Source organism: Zonotrichia albicollis, chromosome 2, assembly GCF_047830755.1.
Source record: "Zonotrichia albicollis isolate bZonAlb1 chromosome 2, bZonAlb1.hap1, whole genome shotgun sequence".
Lineage (NCBI taxonomy): Eukaryota > Metazoa > Chordata > Aves > Passeriformes > Passerellidae > Zonotrichia > Zonotrichia albicollis.
The window spans coordinates 42,296,316-42,318,229 of record NC_133820.1 but is presented as its reverse complement, the minus strand read 5'-3'; the positions used below and the strand labels follow the sequence as shown (position 1 = coordinate 42,318,229).

General features: G+C 44.3%; 2 protein-coding genes across 8 annotated transcripts in view; one reads left to right on the top strand and one right to left on the bottom strand.

Annotated features, from left to right (window-relative positions):
* TCAF2 (TRPM8 channel associated factor 2) overlaps nucleotides 1-2,091 on the bottom strand; it is a 29,859-nt gene extending 27,768 nt beyond the window's left edge. The window contains exons 1-2 of one of the 7 annotated variants that reach the window (XM_074534947.1): nucleotides 1,761-2,071; nucleotides 1,516-1,663 (exon numbers count right to left, since the gene is read on the bottom strand). The gene's annotated coding sequence lies outside the window, so the exon portion shown is untranslated. Of the gene's footprint in view, nucleotides 1-1,515; nucleotides 1,664-1,760 lie in introns of all 7 variants that reach the window. The other 6 variants (XM_026797714.2, XM_014272385.3, XM_026797715.2 and 3 more) reach the window with 6 other exon arrangements.
* Nucleotides 2,092-2,124: 33 nt separating this feature from the next.
* On the top strand, nucleotides 2,125-20,724 carry FKBP4 (FKBP prolyl isomerase 4). The gene is made up of 10 exons (XM_005494539.4): nucleotides 2,125-2,376; nucleotides 5,805-5,949; nucleotides 7,158-7,300; nucleotides 11,131-11,251; nucleotides 11,828-11,984; nucleotides 13,022-13,112; nucleotides 13,459-13,542; nucleotides 14,222-14,407; nucleotides 14,939-15,178; nucleotides 18,371-20,724. The coding sequence occupies exons 1-10, from the start codon at nucleotides 2,293-2,295 to the stop codon at nucleotides 18,467-18,469; spliced, it is 1,350 nt and encodes a 449-aa protein (XP_005494596.1). The 5' UTR covers nucleotides 2,125-2,292; the 3' UTR covers nucleotides 18,470-20,724.
* Nucleotides 20,725-21,914: the final 1,190 nt, after the last annotated feature.

The following is a 21,914-nucleotide window of genomic DNA, read 5'->3' as shown; positions in this document are numbered from 1 at the left end:
AACATGCAGCTGAAAAAGTACCAGTACCAAGCAGAAACTTCATTGCCAAGCGTAAGACAGAATGACCTGCAAAGATTTATTTTAAACCAACACATAGCTGGTTTATTATTAGAAGTAGATGAAAAAAAAGATGTCAGATGGATTGAGAGCATAGGAGAACTTGTGTGCTAATGCTGACTGGAGACTGTAAATTTAGCACCCTACAGACTCATTAGATGAAGAATTATCTCCTGTGTTTTTGCTGTGCCTCCTGCAACAAGACCTGCTAGACCTGCTGGACTAGAACCAACTTAGATGCTTCTCTCCGTGTTCCTCAGCGTATCAAGGTCCAGAGTCTATGCACAGAACCAGCTTAGTACCTCCTACAGATCTAATCTGCAATCAAATAACTCATCCATGTTAAATTGCAAATTGCGAACAGCTAGAAATTTCTAGACCAAATGCACGCAGAAACCACAATCCTCTCCCTCCTCTGCCTTCTCCCTTCTTACTCAGATTGAAAGTCAACTAAAGTGTACGTTTGCCTGGGGTTGAAAAGCATGTTCTTTCTCAGGGGAAACCTGTAGATTTTGCAGTTTACACCCAGCTGCCAGAGTAACTACAGGTTCTTTTAGTCTCTTTTGCTGCTCCTTTTCTTTGGAACCGGCAGAGGCGACCTCAGGGTGCTGGAGTTGCCGTGTACCAGGCACAGACGCAGCTTTACGTTGGCACAGAGCAGCCCCGCTCAGGTCAGACGCAGCCTGTACTCTCCTCACAGAGCAAGCTCACACTCCAGGGATTTGTACTGGAAGCGCCTGGGGACGGCACTGCGGCTTGGAAAGGCAGCTCGGGGACACTGCGCGCCCCCTTTCCCCTTCAGTTACCGCTTTAACAAAAGCTCAAGGAAGCTCAAGGAGGCTCAAGCATCACGCCGCACAGCGAGCGCCAAGCGCGGCGGGCGCAGCAAAGGCGGCGGCTCCGCACGGCTCCCGCTGCCCGGCGCTGCCCGGGAGCGGCGGGCGGAGCTGCGCTGAGCTGAGCCGGCCCCGCGCCCAGCACCCACCGGGAAAGCCGAGGGAGCGGGCGGGAAGGAAAGTTCAAGAACAGCCGGGAAAGGTGCCGCCCTATGCGAGGAGTGGGCAATGCTGCAGCTGCGCGGCCGGGGGGCGGATGTGCAAGGCTTGCAGTGGAAGGTTGAGCCCCTATAACACTTTTGCTTTCCTTATTTATGGCGAAGGTGATGGATACGATTCTAGTCTGATTTTGAAAATTGGATTTTGCAAATGATTTGGCCGAATGTACCATACCATCCGGGAGGGATGTACAGATGCTAAGTAACCCAGAATTAAACTGGTCTGCTAATTTCTGCATATTCGTACCAATGTTCTTCATATTAAGAGGGAGCACCTATTTCTATTTATGCATCCCTAAATACTCCAACAGCAGGCTGACACGCAAATCGGCGCTATTTTATCTGGATAGATACAGACAGGCAAGCCACAGAGCTTACACTCTGTGTCCTAAGCATGTCCTTACCTTTCCTGGTCCTGGGTAACAAATGGCTTTCAAACACACGGCTCCTAATGGGACCCCAATCAAGGGATGCCCGATCTCCCTGAGATGCACGCTATCGGCTCGGTGCTTCGGTGCCCACCGGTACTACCTTTCCCGGAACCACCTAGTACTGCATGGTGGGCAAAAAGAATATAAACCATGCATCTGCAGAGGGTTGCCAAAACTGAGGGGTCAGACGGGTTACTTTTATTGTAAGTGCAGCTTACAGTAAAGCTTCCCCAGGGCAGGACGCAGCAGCTCCTCCTCGCTGCCGGGCCGGGCTCCACTGCATCACCAGCGAGAGGCGGGCGCACCTGCCCTGCAAGCCCGGCGCTGTAAAAGCGCGCCCTCCCTCCTCTCATCAATAAGCTGCTCTTCTTCGTCCTCCTCTTCTTCTCCTTCGCCCCCGCCACCCCGGAGCATAACGCGGCCAGGCGGCTGCCTTACCCCCGCCGTCCTCTCCGCCCCCGGGGGCGACGCACACTTTTACCCCGGCCCCTGGCACGGCCGGGCGCTTTGCGGCAGCAGCTCTAGAAACTTCTCGGTCCCTCCCTCTCCCCTCCCCTTCCTCCTCGCCGAGCAGGGGCCGGCGCTGCGGCGAGAGCAGCAGGGAAGGAGGCGTGCGGCGCCCGCCCCCACCCGCGCTGCCCTGAGCCGGAGGCGCAGCCAGGCGGTGTCGCAGCCTCGTCCCGGCGCTCAGCGCAGCACCCAGCCCGCCAGGCGGCCCTTCCCTGCGCAGAGGTGGCAGCGGCAGGCGGCATGACGGCGGAGGAGATGAAAGCGGACGGGGCTCCCCTGGAAGGGGTGGACATCACTCCCAAGCAGGATGAGGGCGTTCTCAAGGTACAGGGCGGTTGTTCCCCATCCCCACCCTCCGCACTAGCTCGGAGGGACCCTGTGCCGGCGGGGAGCGGGGGCATTCCTCTTAGCCTGCGAGCGGGTGCTCCCCGGGCGCCCTGGCCCTAGCGGGCCCATTGTGTGCCCCGCGGGGAAGGGGCCGAGGCGGTCCCCGGGTATCCAGGCAGGGCTGGCGCAGCGCGGGCGATTAAACAACAGCGGCGGAGGGCGGGAGCGCGCCCCGGCTGCGCAAGCGCTGCCCGGCTGGCTGCGGGGGCTCCCCGCTCCTCCCGGCGCCAGCCGGAGCCCGGGCTGCCCGCCGGGAGAGCTCGGGGTCACGGGGGGGCTGTGCAGCGAAAAGGCGCTTCCCTTGCTTTTGGGCTTTCCTCCGCCGTTTAGGGGGAGATGCGGGAGGGGCGGCGGGCCGGGCTCCCTGTCCGGCTCGCAGCGTGGCTTGTGGGGGTCCGGGTCCATCCCCGCCCCCCCAGCACGTGTCCGGGGCCGGGAATTAAAGATGGAGCCCCGGCAGGGCACGTGCGCTCGGTGCCCGTCCCCGCCATGCCCGGCCCGGCTCCCCTCAGGGCGCGGGCTCCGGGCCGCCCCCAGGCCCGCGGTGCGCGGTCCGGCGCTCGGAGCGGCCTGGCCGCCCCTCGGTGCAGCTGGGCCGGCGGCCGGACAGGGCCCCGGGTGGCCGGGCAGGTCCCCAGCAGGTCCCCGGCGCGGCCGAAGCGGAGCGGCTGCTCTCCTTTGTACTGGGAAGGCAGGCGATAAGGGCAGCGGGATTTATACCGTGAGGGGGAGTTGTGCGAACTTCCTCTGTCAGACGTTGCCTATTTCCATATCTCTAGAAACTTCCTTAGGCTCTGCTAAAAACTTCAGGGATTATTTAGAAGCGTTATTCAGCCGCAGTAAAATTTCGAAGTTATGCTGTTCAGGAGAAGAAAGGGGCGACACAGCAAAGGCAAAATTCTGGGTTTAACCTTTAGAGCCTTCTGAATTCTGGGTTCATTACGGAGGCGCTGTCTCCTGTTCAGGAGAGTATTAAGGGAACAGATTGAAGATGTTGGCTGCTATATTTCTGCTTTTCCATGTTTCCTGCTAGCATGTTTAGGTGAGAATTTTTGGGTTTTGCACACAGTACAGTATTAGGTCAGGGTTCTCATCTGCATGGCTGCCCGGGTCTCCCGCAGCCCAGATGCCTTGAGCGTGGCAGAAGGGCAGTGGCGTCTGCCCGATTCATGCAGTACCTGCTTTTTAATGATGGAGAAGCAGCAGGTGTTTTTTGGGTTGGTTTTTCTGTCGTTTTTTCTTTGTTTGTTTTGAGGAGGGGAGTAGAAAATACTAGCAAACGAAGTGAGGTTGTGAAAATAACAAAAATTGAGATTGTGACATGATAAGTAAAATACTGTAGAGGTCACAAAGTCCAGCCTTCATAGATTTTATTTTTACGTAATTGCTGGAGTGCAAAATGCATGTGCTGAAATCAGAACTAACCTACACCAATTTTACTGGTATTGTTGCAGTGATTCCAGGAGTGTGTTTGTTTGCTCATTAGCTGTATATCAGAATAGAATCCACAGTTTTTTACCTGATATTGCCGAATATACTTGCACAATTCCTAGAATAAGTAATTAAGTTTGGAAATAAACCGTTTGAAATGCCATATGAGCTGAAAAATCCTGTTTCTTATGAAAAGGAAATGCAAACCTTACAGAAAATAGTATTTCCATATTCACATGTGAAACTTCAGTCTCTTCAAAATGGAACAAATGCAAAATAATAAATTGTATCAGTAATGAAAATAAGATATTTGTTACTGTAGAGTACTTTGATATGGCACTGCAAGAATATAGCATTTGGTGAAGTTTAGTAAATTTCCTTTAAACATAGTTTTTCAAAATTACATCATACTGGCTGCTTTCAAGTGCTAGTTTGCATCTACTTTATGCAGATTTGCAAATTGCATCTACTAAGCATGATGTAGATCAGGTTGCTTACCTGATTCATGTGCTTTTCTCATACTTCTCTGTTTCCTTATCTCTGTGAGAGTGCTTGCTTGAACTTTTGCCTTCCTTGGGGAGACATCACAGATTGGTTTTGTAATGCTAATAAAGGCCGTGGTGCTGGTGCAGGGTTAAAGGGATGGTGTGCTGTATGAGGTCAGGCGTCCCTTTTCTGGTTGAGCATCCTTTCCTTAAAAAACAAGCAGCCAGGATTTTTTCTAGGTTTTGTTTGTTTGTGGGGGTATTTTTTGTTTTAGGCTTTCAGTAAGGTGCTCTCAGCATGTTAGTCTGACAGAAGCTGTCGGTGGTGAAGCTTTGGTTTTGGATGGATCAGCTGGATAGTCAGTCGCAGGGATGGTGGGAGATTGACAGTGGTGGGTTGCAGGAAACTGAAATTTGTGAGGAGACTCCCAAAGGTCTGCCTCATTCAGTGAAAAACATGATTGCTATAGAAGCATGACATTTAAAGGAGGGATGCCCTGTAACTGCCCTTGGATAGATATTTATCTTCTATAACAGAATGTTTTCCGGGTCTCCATGATGCAAGCAAATAGGGTCTTCCATTGGTCCCCTTTTGCCTGGCTAAGATAATGCAGAACTTTGACTTAGGGCTAGCTGGTTTTGATCTATATTGGGAAAAATTCAAAATTCAAATCTGAACTTCAGGAATCCTGTTATGGGCAAGGTCTCATATCCTTGCATATGAGATATGTCACTATTATTCTCTGATTTTTTATATGCTTCAAATAAACACCAGATAGATTGTCCCCACTTTCTGGATAGTATAGATTCCTTTAATACTTGTCTTGCTGGGCAGGCTGGGGATTTTCTTCTCCCTAAGAAGAAAAGCAAACCCTTGTAGCTGTATGTGAGACGAGGGTGCTGACAATCCGTGTCAGAATTGTGGGGAGACAAAATTCTTGCAATAAATAATTTTTAAAGTGTTACTGTGTAGGCTGATAGAGCTAACCTGCTTGGGGTGAGATACTGCTAACCTTTGTTAAAGTGCCTGGTTTAACTCGAATAATTTCAGATTACATGTTGGAAAAGACTTTGCAGGTAAAGAACCACCTTTTTCTCTTAAGTGCTTTGCCTAGAGCACTGAACTGGGGTATGACGATAGAGAGGTGATGAGGCAAATGCTTGAGTAAAGAAGAAAAAACCCCTGCCTAATGCAGAGATCTGTAAGCTGATCACAACTGTTGCCTGTTAAATTCTTGTATCACAGCACAGCCATCTTGAAGTTCTGCATTTGCAGCGCTGCTAATCTGCAGAAAGAGCAGCCAGTCCATTTCCAGGTGACTGAAAGAAACCTGCAAATCCTTTGTCTGCCAGGGATGGTAACCACATATCTAGGTATTTGTGATTCATGTCCAGTGGGCAGGCAGGCTTGATTTTTGTGATGTTAATGCTGGTTGCTGTTTTCCTCAGGTTGTCAAGAGAGAAGGCAGTGGGACAGAGTCTCCGATGATAGGTGATAAGGTGACCGTCCATTACACGGGGTGGCTTCTTGATGGCACAAAATTTGACTCCAGTCTGGACAGAAAAGACAAATTCTCATTTGACTTGGGGAAAGGTAATATTTTGTGTTTGGTACTGATCAGTTTTGGTAATAATCGAGACGGGATTTCCTTGTGTGGCTCCTTTGCTTTTCAAAACTGCCACTTAAACTTGTTTTCTCTTAAACTTGTATTCTCTTAGAATGGCCCCATCAGAATGTGAGATTTTGTGAATGAGAGAACTGTGTAGCCCCTTAAAAGGCCTGCTGAAGAATTCACAGGCCTCAGACAAAGTACTCCAGGAGAACAAATCTGACCTGAAACGTAGATATAAGGGGCAGTTAAATAGCCAGAATATGCATTTTTTTGGTTGGGTTTTTTTTGGGGGCAGACCTCAGTTCAGGAGTGCTTAATTGTGACCAGGTACTGGGACAGGGTACACAGAGGCAGCTGTCTTATGATGAAACACATTCTTTTCCACAAAATTCTCAAGTTAACCCAAATATGAGTCTTTGAGCAGGGCATCTCTTCATTATCAAAATATTTCATTTTTTGAAAATCTGAGCATCGTTATTTCTGCAAATCTTATTACTCAATCTTGTATTCTTCCCTGGAAGTTTCTTACCTTCTTCTTTTTAAAAAATAGATAATACCTCCTTTTTAAAAAGAAGTAAATTAATTGTACTTCAATCTGAGATGATATTAAGTGTACCTATTAACACAAGACTAATAGAAAGTCTGCTTGATGAGTCAAGAGGAGCAGCAATTAGGACAGCTTGAGCAAGAGAGGGGAGTTTGTTACAGCTTTTCTTCCCTTTCAAAGGAATGCTACTACTTTCTTCCCCCTTTCTGTTACAAATGTGTGTAACTTTTAGTTACCACTGGTGCTGTTCTTTGCCAGCTGATAAAAGTATGAACAGAAAAGGCTGTTGGTTTGGATTGTTTTCAAAACAGGAGCAGGCAATCTCTCACCCTAAGGCCTTCCTCTCGGAAGAGTTTATTGTTACTTCCTCACACTTGGGACTGTGCCAAGCACTTCAGCTGGTGTCTGTTCTGTTATTCTGTGAAAAGAGTTGTTACACCTGGACTGAAGAAATGTTTGGGCCAAATTTGGGTCCCTGGGAAACATCAGGATTTGATTAGGCTTAAAACTGATGTACATAAATGAGAGTGAGCACAAGTTCTTCAGTATTTCTGCTGCTTTAGCTTTTGTATACTAAAAATGATAATGCTCAGTTTCACCTGATCATGCCTTTCATGTGTGATTGGCATTTGACTTATACAGGTGAGGTGATCAAAGCATGGGACATTGCTGTGGCCACTATGAAGATTGGTGAAATCTGTCGGATTACGTGTAAACCAGAATATGCCTATGGCTCAGCTGGGAGCCCTCCAAAGATACCTCCCAATGCTACACTGATTTTTGAGGTAAGTGAGAGATGGTCACTAGAACTGTATGCTTGAAAATAGGTGTGAGGCAATATCCTTTCAAAACAGGATTGTTACATTTTCTAAGGAAAATAACATGTTCCATTTTGGGTAGCATGGACAAAATTTTAGTCTTGCTGCCATTGCTCTGTAATGGCTCAGGTTCCCTTCTCTTTTTAAAACACTTGAATGATCTTCAGTGGTGAGTTGTAATTTTGCAGTTACTGGGTGATTTGCAGTAAGTGCAGGCTGGGAGGGCAGACTTGAAATAGTGATAGACTGAATGGTTAAAATCTTTAATCACTTCATAACACTCAGAGTAATGATATATTAAATAGAGTAATGATGTATTAAATGTTTTCAGCTACAGGAAGAGCAATTAATGCCCTCAATAATATATTTTTATACTAACTTGTGTTTTCTTTACATTAACATTACCTCTTACGAGCTATTTCAGGGAGAAACGAGGTAATTGCCCCATGTAAACTGCTGGAATACAATATTTGAACCGCCCTGCAATTATGAACCTTTTCTGTAGAACTGAGCATTTCAATCTGCCTTAAAGCCCCATAAAACCAGTTTGTATTTAGGTTGCTGGTTCATTGCCAAAGTCTCTCTGTGCATCCAGGCTACACTGATCAGTTTTGCCCCCATAGATGAAGTCCTGTGCACTCACTCAGTGCCTGTGGAGACTGGGCAGTCTTGAGTTTGGCAGCTGGGTAACCCAGTTTGACAACTCACATGGCCAGCTGCTTTCCTGGAGCAGAGCTGCATCTCTTGGTGAGCATGGAGCCACTTATCCTTGGTGTCTCTCAGCCTCACCAGGAGAGGAGAGATTTTATTTCCTACTGACCTTAAAAGCAATTTTCCTTCACATCTTCCACCTCCTTCCACCAAGGGGGGTGGAAACAGCAGCTGTCTCTTGTGTGTTATTTCAGAAGTGAGAATGGTTGCTCAGAATGCTGAGACTTGTATTTGATTTTTCCATGTAGGATGACATTAAAGCTGTTCTGAAGCATACCCTGACAGTCTCAACAGGGTTTGAAGAGGATGGATTTTTCTTACTGTTGAAACAGTTCAGTTTGCCAACAATTGTTTCAAAATAAATTCTGCCTGAGAGAAGGCAGACTCTTAAATGTAATTTTTAAAATTACTTTGCTGTAAAGCACTTAATCAATGGAATGGAATCCTACAATTGGGGGCATATGAAAAGCTTTAAAATTGATGATTGCTCTGAGATTGAATGTTTTATCTAATATCTGAGAAAGGTGAAAATAGCTCATGGAGTTATTCAAAGACTGAAAGTCCGTTTAGATTTTATTGGAAGCAATGAGCATCTGTTAAGAAGGGTAAATTATACATAAGTCATTTAGGGTGGAAAATACCTTCAAGACCATTGAGTCCAATCATAAATCTGACACTGCCAAGTCCATCACTAAACCATTAACCCGACCCAGTCCCGCATCTACACCTAAATACCTCCCGGGAGGGTGACTCACCCACTTCCCTGGGCAGCCTGTTCTAATGCTAATATCCATTCTAAACCTCCCCTGGTGCACCTTGAGGCCATTTCTTCTTGTCCTGTGACTTGTTACTTGGAAGAAGGGACTGATCCCGTCTGGCAAAAGCCTCTGTTCAGGGAGTTGTAGAAAGTGAGAAGGTTCCTGCCAAGACCCCTCTTTCTCTCCAGGCTAAACACCCCCAGCTCTCTCAAGCAGCTCCTCGTGGGACTTGGGCTCCAGACCCTTCACCAGCTCTGTTGCCCTTCTCTGGACACATTCCAGCACCTCAATGTCCTTGCTGAACTGAAAGGCCCAAAACTGAACATAGGACTTGAGGTGTGGCCTCGCCAGTGCCTAGTACAGGGTGACAATCACTGCCCTCGTCCTGCTGGCCACTCCATTGCTCATACAGGCCAGGTGCCACGGGCCTTCATATAACTGGATATTGAGTTTACTTTGCATTTGGGTAGTGTATTTGCATTTCTTTTTTTTTTTTTTTTCATGGACCTGTGAGTAATAGGATTAAAGATATGTTCTGTGTGAAGGATTAAAAAAATATTGCTAGCAGGTAGTGTCCACTAAGGGATGACATTTACTCACTTTGCATCAAAATTGAGACCATTATTTCTGAAAAGTAGTATGATGTAGAGCTGTTCACAAAGAGCATTTTCTTACCTAGAAGTCTGATGTTATTCATGGCTTAATTGTATTGGATCAAACTACCCATGTTGGAGTGCTGTGTGCTTCTATGCAAGTGATACCAGCTGTAATCAGGGCTGAGCTGATGATTGAAATGCAAGCTAAAAGCTCAAGGCCTTCTACCTAGGCAGCACAGTGGGGCATTCTTAAGGGCTTAGCACTACTACACAGGATGCACGTGGACAGCAGAAAGCAGAGAAATTTGTATTGTCCTTCAGCAAGAGGTAATACCTTACAGTGGGATAAATAAAAGTTTGAACTGCAAGATGGGCTTTGGTCCATCAGGCTGCTCCTGAGTCCATCCCCCACGGTCACCCAGGTTATTCACTTCCCACTGGGCTTTTCTTGGTGCTGCCAGTCTGGTCCCTCCATTTTCTGGGTGTGCTTTTAGATAAAAGTACTGTTTCACTCCTGAGTCTTGATATCCCCTCATGCCTGCCTGGGCAGTTAGGTTGAAGGGAAGAGGGGAGGAAGGAAAGGACCAAAGCTGCCTGTGATAGTTTTGTGCTTTCCTAACAAAATAGCCTGAGGCTCACTGGCTGCAACAAGTAAGTGCTGCTGGGTGTGTCCTGACTGGGGGTGTGGGTTGGAAATTAGATCCAGGAAATTTTCCCAAGTTCTACTAGGTTGCAATAGTTTCTGGCTAGTATGACTCTCAAGCAGCTAAAGTCTCTTTAACTTTCCACTCTTTTATTTTTACCTAGGTTTACTTTTTATTACTTCACACAGTATCAGCAGGGTCCTTTTGCAAGTGCCTATTCCCATACCGAATTTTCATATAAGTCGCATTACAAAAGACCCTCTAGAACTTACATCTCTTAAATCTTAAGAGATTTTTTGTACCTGTGTTGTCACACCAGCATTGTATATGACAAGAAGTAATGCATGTCCTCTGATTTGGAAGTTCTTTTCTTTTTTGATCTGGTAGTGGTTTTGTTTTTTCTTTCTCGTGATTACTTTTGCTGAGCAATATTAGTGGATTGCTAGATTATTCCATAGAATAGTATTGTTTAGGCTGGGAAAAAAAAAGGGGGGAGGTACACACACCTGTATGGTCATCAGTAGGATGTTCAGGAATTACTTTTTTAAGACTGACTGAAAAGAAAGACCAGAATATTATTTGTTACTAGGTATCAATTAAAATAAAATGTGGAAGTACTGGTGGATATTCAATTCCTTTTGCATTCCAGTTATCTCAAGTCCAGTGTCAGAAGCCTCCACAGCATTAGCTCTGTACTTTTTTTTAATGAGGTAGTCTAAAAAATGCCGATTATAATGACTTGCTTTTTTGTGCTTGGGAATAGTTTTCACTATTGTTTTACTCTAAAATAGGATATGGTTTTTTTTCCCTTCACTTCATAGCAGCAAGGAAAGTACCTTTTGTAACTAGACTGTTTTTCTGTGTTGTTGTGTTACTCCCACTTGAAACTATGGTTTACATTTACTTGGGAAGGCATGTGAAGATTCAGACTGGATATTTGTCTCCTACTTGAGCACTAGTTCTTAAAAATCTAAAACAATTTGTTGCAGCAGAGGGTTATAAGTTTCAAAGATCTCTGGAGAATAAATCCTGTGAGTTACTGAATTGGTCTAATAAGAATAAATGCAAGGCTTTTCTTCCCTGAACAGATAGAACTTTTTGAGTTCAAGGGGGAGGACCTCACTGATGAAGAAGATGGTGGCATCATCCGAAGAATCCGTAAAAAAGGAGAGGGCTACTCCAGGCCCAATGAGGATGCACTTGTAGAGAGTAAGTGTGTTGTTACATAAATAGTGAATGGATTTGCAGTGAGGGATGACAGAACCTTTTCACAGCCTACAACTGCATGTCCTGAGGGACAGGAATACATGGCTTCTCTGTTCTGTACCAAGTAACTTAACAACCTAGAGTAAGCTTTCCTTCTCCTGTTTCTAGCAAGGTTTACATTTTCCAACACCAACTCTGTTTTCTGGTGATACTAAATCTGTTGAAGTGCTTATCTGATGACAAAAGGTGATTGAGTCTCATAAAGTATTTCCATGTGCTGAGGAACAAAAGGGGAAGTCATTCTGGCACTTGTTGTCAGAGTGGAAAAACGAAACACTTAAATGAACAACAAAAAAATAGTGGTTGTTGAGTTGAACAGCAGAAATTCTGTTTGCTTCCAGTAGCTGCCACGCCATAGGTAGCTGCTAAAAGGGAAAAGACTGTTCAGGAGGAGGCGTTGGCACTTGTGTGTGTGCTGCCTGCCTGTATGGAGCTCCCTGTGCACTCCTGGGTACTGCCCACTGCCAAACATAGATGCATTCTGATTTCTCTCTCTGCTGTCCTGGTTTTTGTTACCAGTCCAGTTTGAAGGCCGACACGGAGATCGTGTTTTTGACAAGCGGGAATTGCGGTTTGAGATTGGAGAAGGTGAAAACTTCGATATTCCTCATGGGCTGGAGAAAGCAATTCAAAAAATGGAGAAATCAGAGGAATCTGTGTTCTATCTCAAGCCCAGGTATGCTGTTTCTGGTGTTTGATACAGGAAGGGCTTATACTAATCATCTGGCAAGAAAGAACTACTTCATTATAATGCCTTTAAGCTTTTTTTCAGCGCTGTGGTAAAAACTTGGATCAGCCCCAAAATTTGATGTATGAGAAGTATCATGCTTTGCCACTTCATAGTGAAGCAGTAGCAGTCCAGAAAAAATTAACTAAAGTCTCTGTAATGTTGACCTCTAAATATTTTTGAGAAAAGTTGCTCTCAAACTTGGATTTTTGTGATCCCTCTTCATTAGTGATTACTGTAAAACAGTCCATATGTAGACTTGGATATAGGCAGAATTTTCTCTTTACAGTGAGAACACATCTGAAACAAGTGGAGTTGCACAGATTGTTTTCATTAAACTTTAATTTATTTCAGTTTTTATTTAATTTTTTTAAGCTGTAACTAAGCCTGATGGGAGCAGAAAAGGAAAGCAATCTGATCTAGAGGGTTTTCCTGCTAATATGCAGCTCTTTCTAGAATTGCATAGCAGTACCTTTCTGTAAGCATTTCCTGTTGACCAGCTGGTTAGCAGTGTCTTAAGTGTACAGCTGCTCACCTAATCTTGGCCTTTATTCTGTTTGCTTTTCTAAGAATAGAACTACAATACAGGTGCTCTGAATGCAACACTCAGTTTCAGACCATAAATATTAAACATAGTAGTGGCAATTTGAAAGTTGGTTGTTTTGGTTTGGCTGTTTTTTGATAAAGGAATTACTTGCTTTTCCTTAAAGTTAACTAAAAAACTAATAAAATAATATGAGTTGCTAAAAGATTAATGAAGTCAATACTAGCTTTCTCTTACTTTCTTCTACCTTGTCCTTGCTAATTTTAGAATTGTATCTAGAATTCTTCAAGCCTTTGTCTGTAATAATAATTTATGTGCATCCCAAATTTGCATGGGGTTTTTGTCTCCCTCTTCCTATGTAGCAAATATAGCTCGATGGATAGTTTTGAACTCTTTGCTTATTTATAATTTTTGCTTCTCCCTCCCCACCCCCGTTTTACAGCTATGGTTTTGGAAGTGCTGGGAATGAGAAATTTAAGATCCCTCCAGATGCAGAGCTGCAGTATGAAGTGAAACTCAAAAGCTTTGAAAAGGTGAGAGCAAGAGATGAAATCCCAAAGAGATCCAAGGCTGGGGGAAGAAGTGGGAGTGCAGCTTAAACGATGACAATGGAATCCTTGAATGGTGATGTGAAACAAGAAGGCCACTGTTGCCAGAGATGATGCTGACGTGCTGGGAGCTCTTGGCTGAAATGGTCCTTATTCTTTCTGTGTTCCTGTCTGTTGCCATCTCTCGTGCTCTGGGCTGGTTTCCATGAGCAGTGCAAAGCTCTGCTTTGCCAGGCTTATCTCAACCATACTCTTAGTGGGAAACAACATAGCTACTTGATTTCCCTAGAAGTTGTATTGAAGTTGACTGGAACTGTTCCTGTTTGGGTAGGCTAAGGAGTCCTGGGAAATGAACACAGATGAGAAGTTGGAACAGAGCTCTATCGTGAAGGAGAGGGGCACTCAGTACTTCAAGGTAAGTTACAGTACCCAAGTAATAATAGCATTTCTTGGTCCGTGTCATGAGTTGATAATGATGTTTACAGCTTCTGTAATTTCTGAGTGGTGTTCATTGTATTCCGTGAGATTTTACAGGGAGAGCTGAAGGAGAATGTGTCTTAAAAAAAACGAAACTCGGTTGGATTATCCAAAGAACTAACTGCAGGGAGCTGTTTGGTAGAGCTGTTTGCTCTGTCTACAGATAACACTGTAGGGTGTGCAGTATTTCAGTTCCTGCTGTGGGCCAGTGCTATAAGTGAACAACATTCATTTGGTTAGAGATGTGTGGAGAAGCTGTTGAAAACAATTTCAGTAGCTAAAGGAAGAGTTTCCTATTATCTTGGTATTGCATGTTGAGAATTCCCCATCTTCCCTTATTTTTGCATCAAAAGTTGAATATAAAGGTAGGAGTTCAGTGAAGTATCAATGCTGGCATATATAGCCTAGCTCTAGTGGGGAACCCGTTAAGTATTCCTAAAGATTTTCTGATCCTGTGCAGGAATGGCTCTCAGAAGTAGTGTATTTTTGATGACAGACGTTACTTTTTGATCAAATGGGGTTTTTTAGATGTATTGCTCAAGGCAGGCAAAAGGGTCAAGAGGGAGATAAAAGTTCCTATGATGAGCTTTGTGATAATTGAGCTGCCTTGTTTACAGGAGGGCAAATACAAGCGGGCAGCATTACAGTATAAGAAGATTGTGTCATGGCTGGAGCACGAGTCGGGACTCTCCGAGGAGGAGGAATCAAAAGCCAAAAGCCTGAGGCTTGCTGCCCACCTTAACTTAGCTATGTGCCATCTCAAGCTAAAGGAATACTCCCAGGCTTTGGAGAACTGCAACAAGGTAGTGGGAGTTGATTTATTCTTAAACTGCACAAACAGTCTGACAGTTTGTCTTGCTTTAAACTTTTTAGGGACAACAGGCCAATGTGGTGTTTGGTCTTTCTTACCAGCTGTCATTTGGGTAGTACGGAATTTTTAGTGCGCTCAAAATATGCAACAGATTATTTTCATAATTAGTGCCCTTTCAACATCTTTTACTAACTTGCTGCTACATTGAGAATATTCAAGTATTTAGGAATAAGGAACACTTGAAATGTGGTGAAGGTAGTTGTGTTGGCAGAGGTCTTTCAAAGAGCAGGATTACTCCCTGACTAAATCTTAGACTTGCTGGTTCTCTTGTCGAATAGCCTACTATATTCATTCCTCTTTGTACTTCTACTGTACTCCACTGACTTTATTAGTAAGCCCTGACAAGACTCATAAGCCTACATCAGAAGGTACAGTTCCTAGCAGTCACTGATGTTCTGACTGCTTATAATTTTTATAAAAGAAAAATAATTACTGAATGTGGCTTTGGTTTTTGTGAATGCAGGCACTAGAACTGGATAGCAACAATGAAAAAGGCCTTTTCCGGCGGGGAGAAGCTCACTTGGCTGTCAATGACTTTGAGTTGGCCCGAGCAGATTTCCAGAAGGTGATACAACTTTATCCAAGTAACAAAGCTGCCAAAGTGCAGCTGGTGACTTGTCAGCAGAAGATCCGGGAGCAGCATGAGAAGGAGAAGAAGATGTACGCCAACATGTTCCAAAGGCTCGCAGACAAAGACTTGAAGGTAAGTAACACTACTCTGAACGTGACAGGAGGTGGTGTCATGTGTTAGACAAGGAACAGTGGTTTAGGTACTCACCTTGCTTCTTATTACAGATAATTATAGCACAAGAACACTCAAGTAGAACACTGCTTTGGGGAGCAGGGATGGAACTCAGAGTGCCAACAGTCAAAATTATTAGGCCATCTTGTTTGAACAGGAAAACCAGGAGTACCAACCATTGCACAGAAAGCTCTTATCTATTTCAGCTGGATTTGCCACAGACCAATGTTAATCAGAAGGCAGTTGAACTGATGAGGTGCAAACATGACAATGTTCTAGAAGAGAAAAAAGCACCTATTCCTCGAGAATCTGTTGCAAAGAATGGGCTGTTCTGGTGCCTGGGGTGCCCATCTAGTGAGAGCTTGTGTCTGTCTTACAGAGGGTGCTGAGCACCATCTTGCTTCTCATGGAGACATTAGGATGTGGTTGATAGTCTCCATTACAAATGTCACAGATAGATTATGGATTGTCACAAGATTGATTATTCTGCTGTGTGGATGGTTTTCTTAATAAGCTTTCACTAGAATTTTAGTAAATGCTAGTTCAGTTAATAATGGCAGTATGTGAGTACAGGTTCTAACAAGATTGTATTAGCTACCAAGAGACATTTCAGGTTACTGGTGAGAATCACATATCCTAAGAAAAGCTTCTGGTTCTTTTACTTAAATCTGATGGTCTGGAAGGACTAGATGAACCTGTAACTTCTCTGACAAATCTGGGATTTATGTCAGACTCAAATTTCCTCAGTAACAGTGGGGAGTACAGAAGTTTGTATTTTATGAGGTTATTTTCACCTTTCCAGAATATGCATGGAGAACATATAAAATTGCCAGATACTGGTACATAATTTCCTTTGGTTAACTGTGTCATTGAGTCTTTCCAGAGGCATGCTGTCCTCAGATGAGTGTATCCTGACAGTTCAGCCATTTCAGACTCAGCTGACAATTTCCTACATGAAATGCTTCACTCTCTCTTCTCTTTTTGGCTAAAGCATCCTGATGTCAACAGTCCTTGTGTATTGGAGCATAAAAGAAAGTATTCTAGACACAGTGATGTAAAGTCACACAGTATCTTAATTTAATAAAAAAATCTCAAAATATAAAGATACTGCAACTGTTGGGCATCTTCATTTCTGAAATTGTAGGATTTAATTGCCAGCTGTCAGGTTCTGTTGTGAAGGATCCTTTCAGCTGGCACAGCTGCTGGGAATTTAGCTTCCTACACTAGGTGTGGGATACAGCAGGATCTGTTGAGGTAGGAAGAGTGGATTGCTGAAACAAGCTATACCGACTACAACTTCAAAAGCTTTGAGCTTTCTTCAACTTCTTAGATAATTGGAGTAATATTGTAACATTCTTGGCAAAAGGCAGACTCATAATCTTTGCACTATAGACTGGGATATTGGAAAAACATTGCACTTAGTTCCAATTTCCCTATCTGGTTGGGATAGCATCAGTTTGAAGTTGTAGAATGTTTTAGGTTGGACTCCAACCAAATATAAATGGAATGTTATTGTTTGGCATCTAACACTGGACACAGGATTTGAGGTGTGGCCCCACCAGTGCCAAGTACAGGAGGACAATCCCTGCCCTGATCCTGCTTGACACAGTATTGCTGATACAGGCCTGGATGCCACTGCTCTGGTGTATTCTTCCCAACCAGTTAGATGATCTTGGGAATGCGCAATGTGCTGTTTTGGGTTTTTTTTTTCCTTTGAGCCATCTGGTTTGCTTTAAATGGGTATGGTTTTATATAAAATGGGAGTGATGGTACTATAAACTGTAAAGGATGCTTACTCCCTGGGCCAGTCTTGAGGTGGTTTCCTTGCAAGAAAAGCTTGTTTTCCTGTAACTGCATTTGTAGTGTTGCTTTACCTAGCTCCAACAGTGTCTCTTTAGTGGTGGTGTAGTAGAAGCTCAAAGTTGTGGAGAAGAGAGTTTGTTTACTAAATGTCTTCTGATTGCTAAGAAGATAGCTGAGACTGCAGTTGTGATGCTCCTGACACAGTCTGTTAAATTCAACAGCCACTCTTGCATCAGTAGTTCCTTTCATTAATTTGAAAAGTTCACATATGTAAAGTGTGAATTTTTGAAGGTCAGAGTGTTTATCACCTTATCTTAAGCCTAGGATTGGTAGCTGACATATTTTCTGTGGAGAGAAGACTTAACTCTTGTGTGCTTTGTGGAATGCGTCTAAGGATGAAAAACTGACCTTTGATGCATGAATGTTCTTTTAAATGTGGTTTTGTGTTGCAGCCAAATTGATGTAAGGATTCTGCCCATTTCCCCTTCTCCCCATTCTGCTCTCCCAGCATTGTATGCTTAAGATTTTGCTGGTTTTTGTTTGGTTCTCATCTAAGATTATCATAAAACAGATGGCTCAAGATGCTGGGCTGACAGGTGGAATAGCAAAATTCCATTGCACTAGGTTTTGAGATGAGCAAGCCAAGACATTTTTACTTCCCCTTACTGTGCTTGAAAATTATTGTAAGGTCAGGATGTGCTGGTTATGTCCTATTGTAAAAGCTGGCCTTGGAGCTCTGACCTCATGGCTCTGCCTTCCACACCTTTTTATGAGGAAGATGCTCAAGGAGAGGGCTTTAGAGCAGCCACACTGCCAGATCATATCTTCTTCCAGTTTAGCTCTTGCACATCCAAATCCCTGTTGTTGAGTTTGAAGTGTCTCTTCACAAATCCTAGTTGTCCAACAAAGATAATTCTTATGCTGAGTGCTAGTGTGCCTCATACAAGTTGGGTCAGGGTAAGCCATGTCAGTGGCTGAAAATTAATGACATTAATATTGAGGCAGGGCAAAAGCAGTTCCTGCAGAAGCTTCATAAATGAATTTCATTTAAAGGACTTCTAAGAAAGTGTTGTGTGGCAAGTGGGTGCAGGCCACATTAAGAATCATAACCACCTAACACCAGTATTATATTTTGGCCTCCTCTGCACTGCTTCTGGTTTCTTAGATCCATGGAAATTTTTGGTTTCTTTTGGCTGAAGGTAATAATATCTTAATTCAGACTGGCAGGGTAGATGAGCTTTCCAAATAATAAGAATCAAACAATGTTTTTGCTACATATTTTTTGTATAATAATATTTTTTGTAAATTTTGTATAATGTATTAATATTTTTTCTTTGTCTCTCTGTTTAGTCATCTGCTACTCTCCAGACAAGCCACACTGAAGATGCAGAAATGAAAGATGCGCAGAATGGAGTTGAAGATAAATCAGAAGTTGAAGCAGAAGCATAAGAAAACCCCTATTCCATTAGTTTTGTAAATGAAAGAATTTCCAGTGAATTAGACCTTTATTTTTCTACCTGGTTGGATAGTGGCTTCAAGGGAGCAGAGGCTGAAGCCACCATGCCACAGTCAGTTACAGCTTTATGTGGCTGTTCAAGAAGCTGAGTGGCAGCATAAATCTGGCTTAATCCTAGTGACTTTATTTATTAATTCAGCCTCTGTTACTGTTTGGGTTCTGTCTGGATTTACTCTGCTTGGTTTATTTGCATTTTCATAGAATCATAGAATGGCTTGAGTTGGAAGGGACCTCAAAGATCTAGTACTAACTCCCCCTGCCATGGACAGGGACACCCTTCACTAGACCAGGTTGTTCAGAGCTCCATCCAGCCTGGTCTTGGAGACTTCCAGGGATGGAACATCTACAGCTTCTCTGGGCAGCTTGTTCCAGTGCCTCACCACCCTCAGAGTAAAGAATTTCATCCTGATACCTAATCTTAACATGCCCTCTTTCAGTTTGAAGCCATTGCCCTTTGTGCTGTCACTACTTGCCCTTGTAAATAGTCTCTCTCCATGTTTCTTGTAGGCTCCCTTTAAGGTACTGGAACGCCGCAGTTTGGTCACCCCAAAGCCTTCTTTTTTCCAGGCTGAACAATTCCAGTTCTCTCAGCCTTGTCTCATAAGGAGAGGTGCTTCATCCCTCTGATCATCTTGGTGGGCCTCCTCTGGACTTGCTCCAAAAGGTCCATGTCCTTCCTGTGCTGGGGATCCCAGGGGTGGATGCATTGTTCCAGCTGGGGTCTCACCAGAGTACAGGGTGAAAATCCCCTCCCTCCCCTGCTGCCCACGCCACTTTGGATGCAGCCCAGGTTACAATTGGCTTCTGGGCTGTGAGTGCACAATGCCAGCTCATGTCCAGCCTCTTATCCAACAGCACCCCCAGATCTTCCTTGGCAGAGCTGCTCTGGATCTGTTCATCCCCCAGTCATTATTGATACCAGGGGTTGCCCCAGCCCAGGTGCAGCACCTTGCACTTGACCTTCTTGGAGCCTCATGAGTTTCACATGGGCCTACTTCTCATGCTTGTCCAGGTCGCTCTGGGTGGCATCCTGTCCTCCAGGTGTGTCAAGGGCACTGCTCAGCTGGGTGTCACCTGCAGATTTGCTGAGGGTGAACTCTCCTCCTTCATCCATGTCATTAACCAAGGTAATAGTAACACTGGTCCCAGTATGGGCCCCTGAGGGACACCACTTGTCACTGGTGTCCATTGGGACGCTGAGCCCTTGACCACTAGCCTGTAGATGTGACCGTGCAGCCAATTTCTTATCCATCAAACAGTCCCCCCACTGCATCCACCTCTGTCCAATTTAGAGAGAAGGAAAATTACAGAAATGAAGGTAAATGGCACCTGTAGCCCTTCCCTTGCCCACTCGTGGAGTCACTACATCATTGAAGGGCCACTAGGCTGCTCAGATGGTTCTTGCCCTTGGTGAAGCTGTGCTGGCTGTCCCTGGTTGCCTCCCTGTCCTCCATGTGCCTTAGCATAGCATCCAGGAGGATCTGTTCCCTGATCTTCCCAGGCACAGAGCTGAGGCTGACAGGTCGGTAGTCCCCGATTTGTCATCGGTGTTTTCCTTTCTGGTTCCAGCTTACTTTAATCCCAGGTTTTGCTTTCTAAATTTATTTCCTTGATTTGCTTCAAGTAATCATCTTTTTTCAGGAGTCCTCATGCGAGACTTAAGAACAAATTGGCGCTCCCAATTCTTCTGCCTTGGGATTGCCCTCTTTCCCCTTGTTCAGTAGGGAGTCCCTTCCATTAAGTTTTGTAGCCTTTCTTGTATGCCTCCTCTTTGCAAATTGCTGAAGGTGAAGACTGTGAAGTCACAGCTTAAGTAATAAAGCTCCAATTAAACTCAAGAAAACAGAACTTTTCGTGGGTTTTTATTGGAATTTGCACAGAATTGAGAGAATATACTGTCCTTTGGTCAGTGTTTTCTTGTCTGCATAGCCAGTGTCCTGATTATTTTTTTTCTGTTGTTTGTTTATTACCATGAAATAGTCCCATGACATTTTATACAGTATATATCCATATATTTGCAAAAGGGAAAAATTGTTGCTGGAAACTGCATAAAGGAAGTCTGTAACCTATGCGTAGAGATTGTTCTATGTTCATATTGTTACCTTCCTCTTCACCCCACCACATTATAAAACTGGACCAGAGGGAAAAAAAAAAACAAAACAAAAATGACAAACCAATACATCTAAAAGTGACTGGCTTTGAAGTGAAAGTAAGGGATAATGGCTTACATATTACAAATACTTTTAATGAACTACAAACTCCTGAGTGATTCTAATGTCTGCTTACCCAGATCTCACAAGAAAGCTATTACTCAGTATTCTGCTTCTTTCTGCAGTGTGTGTGTCTTGTTTGGGGGTGGGTGTGCTTTTGAATTTTGTGGGGGCTTCTGGTTGGGGTGGGCTTTTTTTTGTCTGAAGGCATGGAACATAGTACTCAAACTCAGCTGTTTATGCTATCACGTGGTGTTAAATTCAGCATCTCCAGTGTCCTGTTCAGAGACAGGGGCAGAAGGGGCAATTTTTTTGCCTGCTCTGCAGAAGAAAGGTAGAAAATCTGTTTCTCTCAGATTAAAATAAATGGACTTTTTAATGGTGAGAAAGATGTCTTTGCATGGCATGCCATGGGCTGGAATTTGTGTGTATATTGCAGAGAGTATCCCTGTTCTAACATGTAATACAATGTGAATTCGTGGACTCCTTTGCTGAAGGAGAAGTACTGTGTAAGCACTTGAGCTCGTGGGGCCTGGGGGAGTGCCACTACCTGTCCTGCAGCAGTGCCAGCCCAGCTTGGGCCCTGGAACTGTCACCAAGCAAGGGCTGCTTGGAGCGCTGCTCTGCCCCAAATTCAGCACCTGCTGCTGGGCTGGAGCGTGGTTAGAGAGCTGGGAGCTGCAGTGCTCTGAATCTCATGGGGTGGGTGGGAGAGGACAGAGGCAAGAGAGATGCTTGGGAGGTCACTTCACTTAAGGAAATGCTGATTTCATTTGCCTAATAAAGCCTTGGGGTTGCCAGGTAATGGGGGTGATTTTCATGAGCTCTGACTGTAGTAACAGCCTCGTGTATGTATAAAAATTTATACCAAAGCAGTACCCCCTCTTGTGGGAAACAACGCTGTGAATGTGTTGCTGGGGTTAGAAGGGATTTATAGACCTAGAAAAAGTTAAAGGGGACAGGAATGCCAAGCCAGAGTACTTATTAATCACGTAAATACCTTGATTTGTTGCTAATTATTCCTGGAAATACAAGCCTCTGTGGCTTAAACTGGTTTTGCTGCTAAAGCATAGAGCCAAGTCCTAATGAGAAGTTTGTAATTGTTGAACAGCAGTTTTCAAAAATCTCCTACAGGCATGATAGTTGTACATGTTTCTGAAAGCAAAAA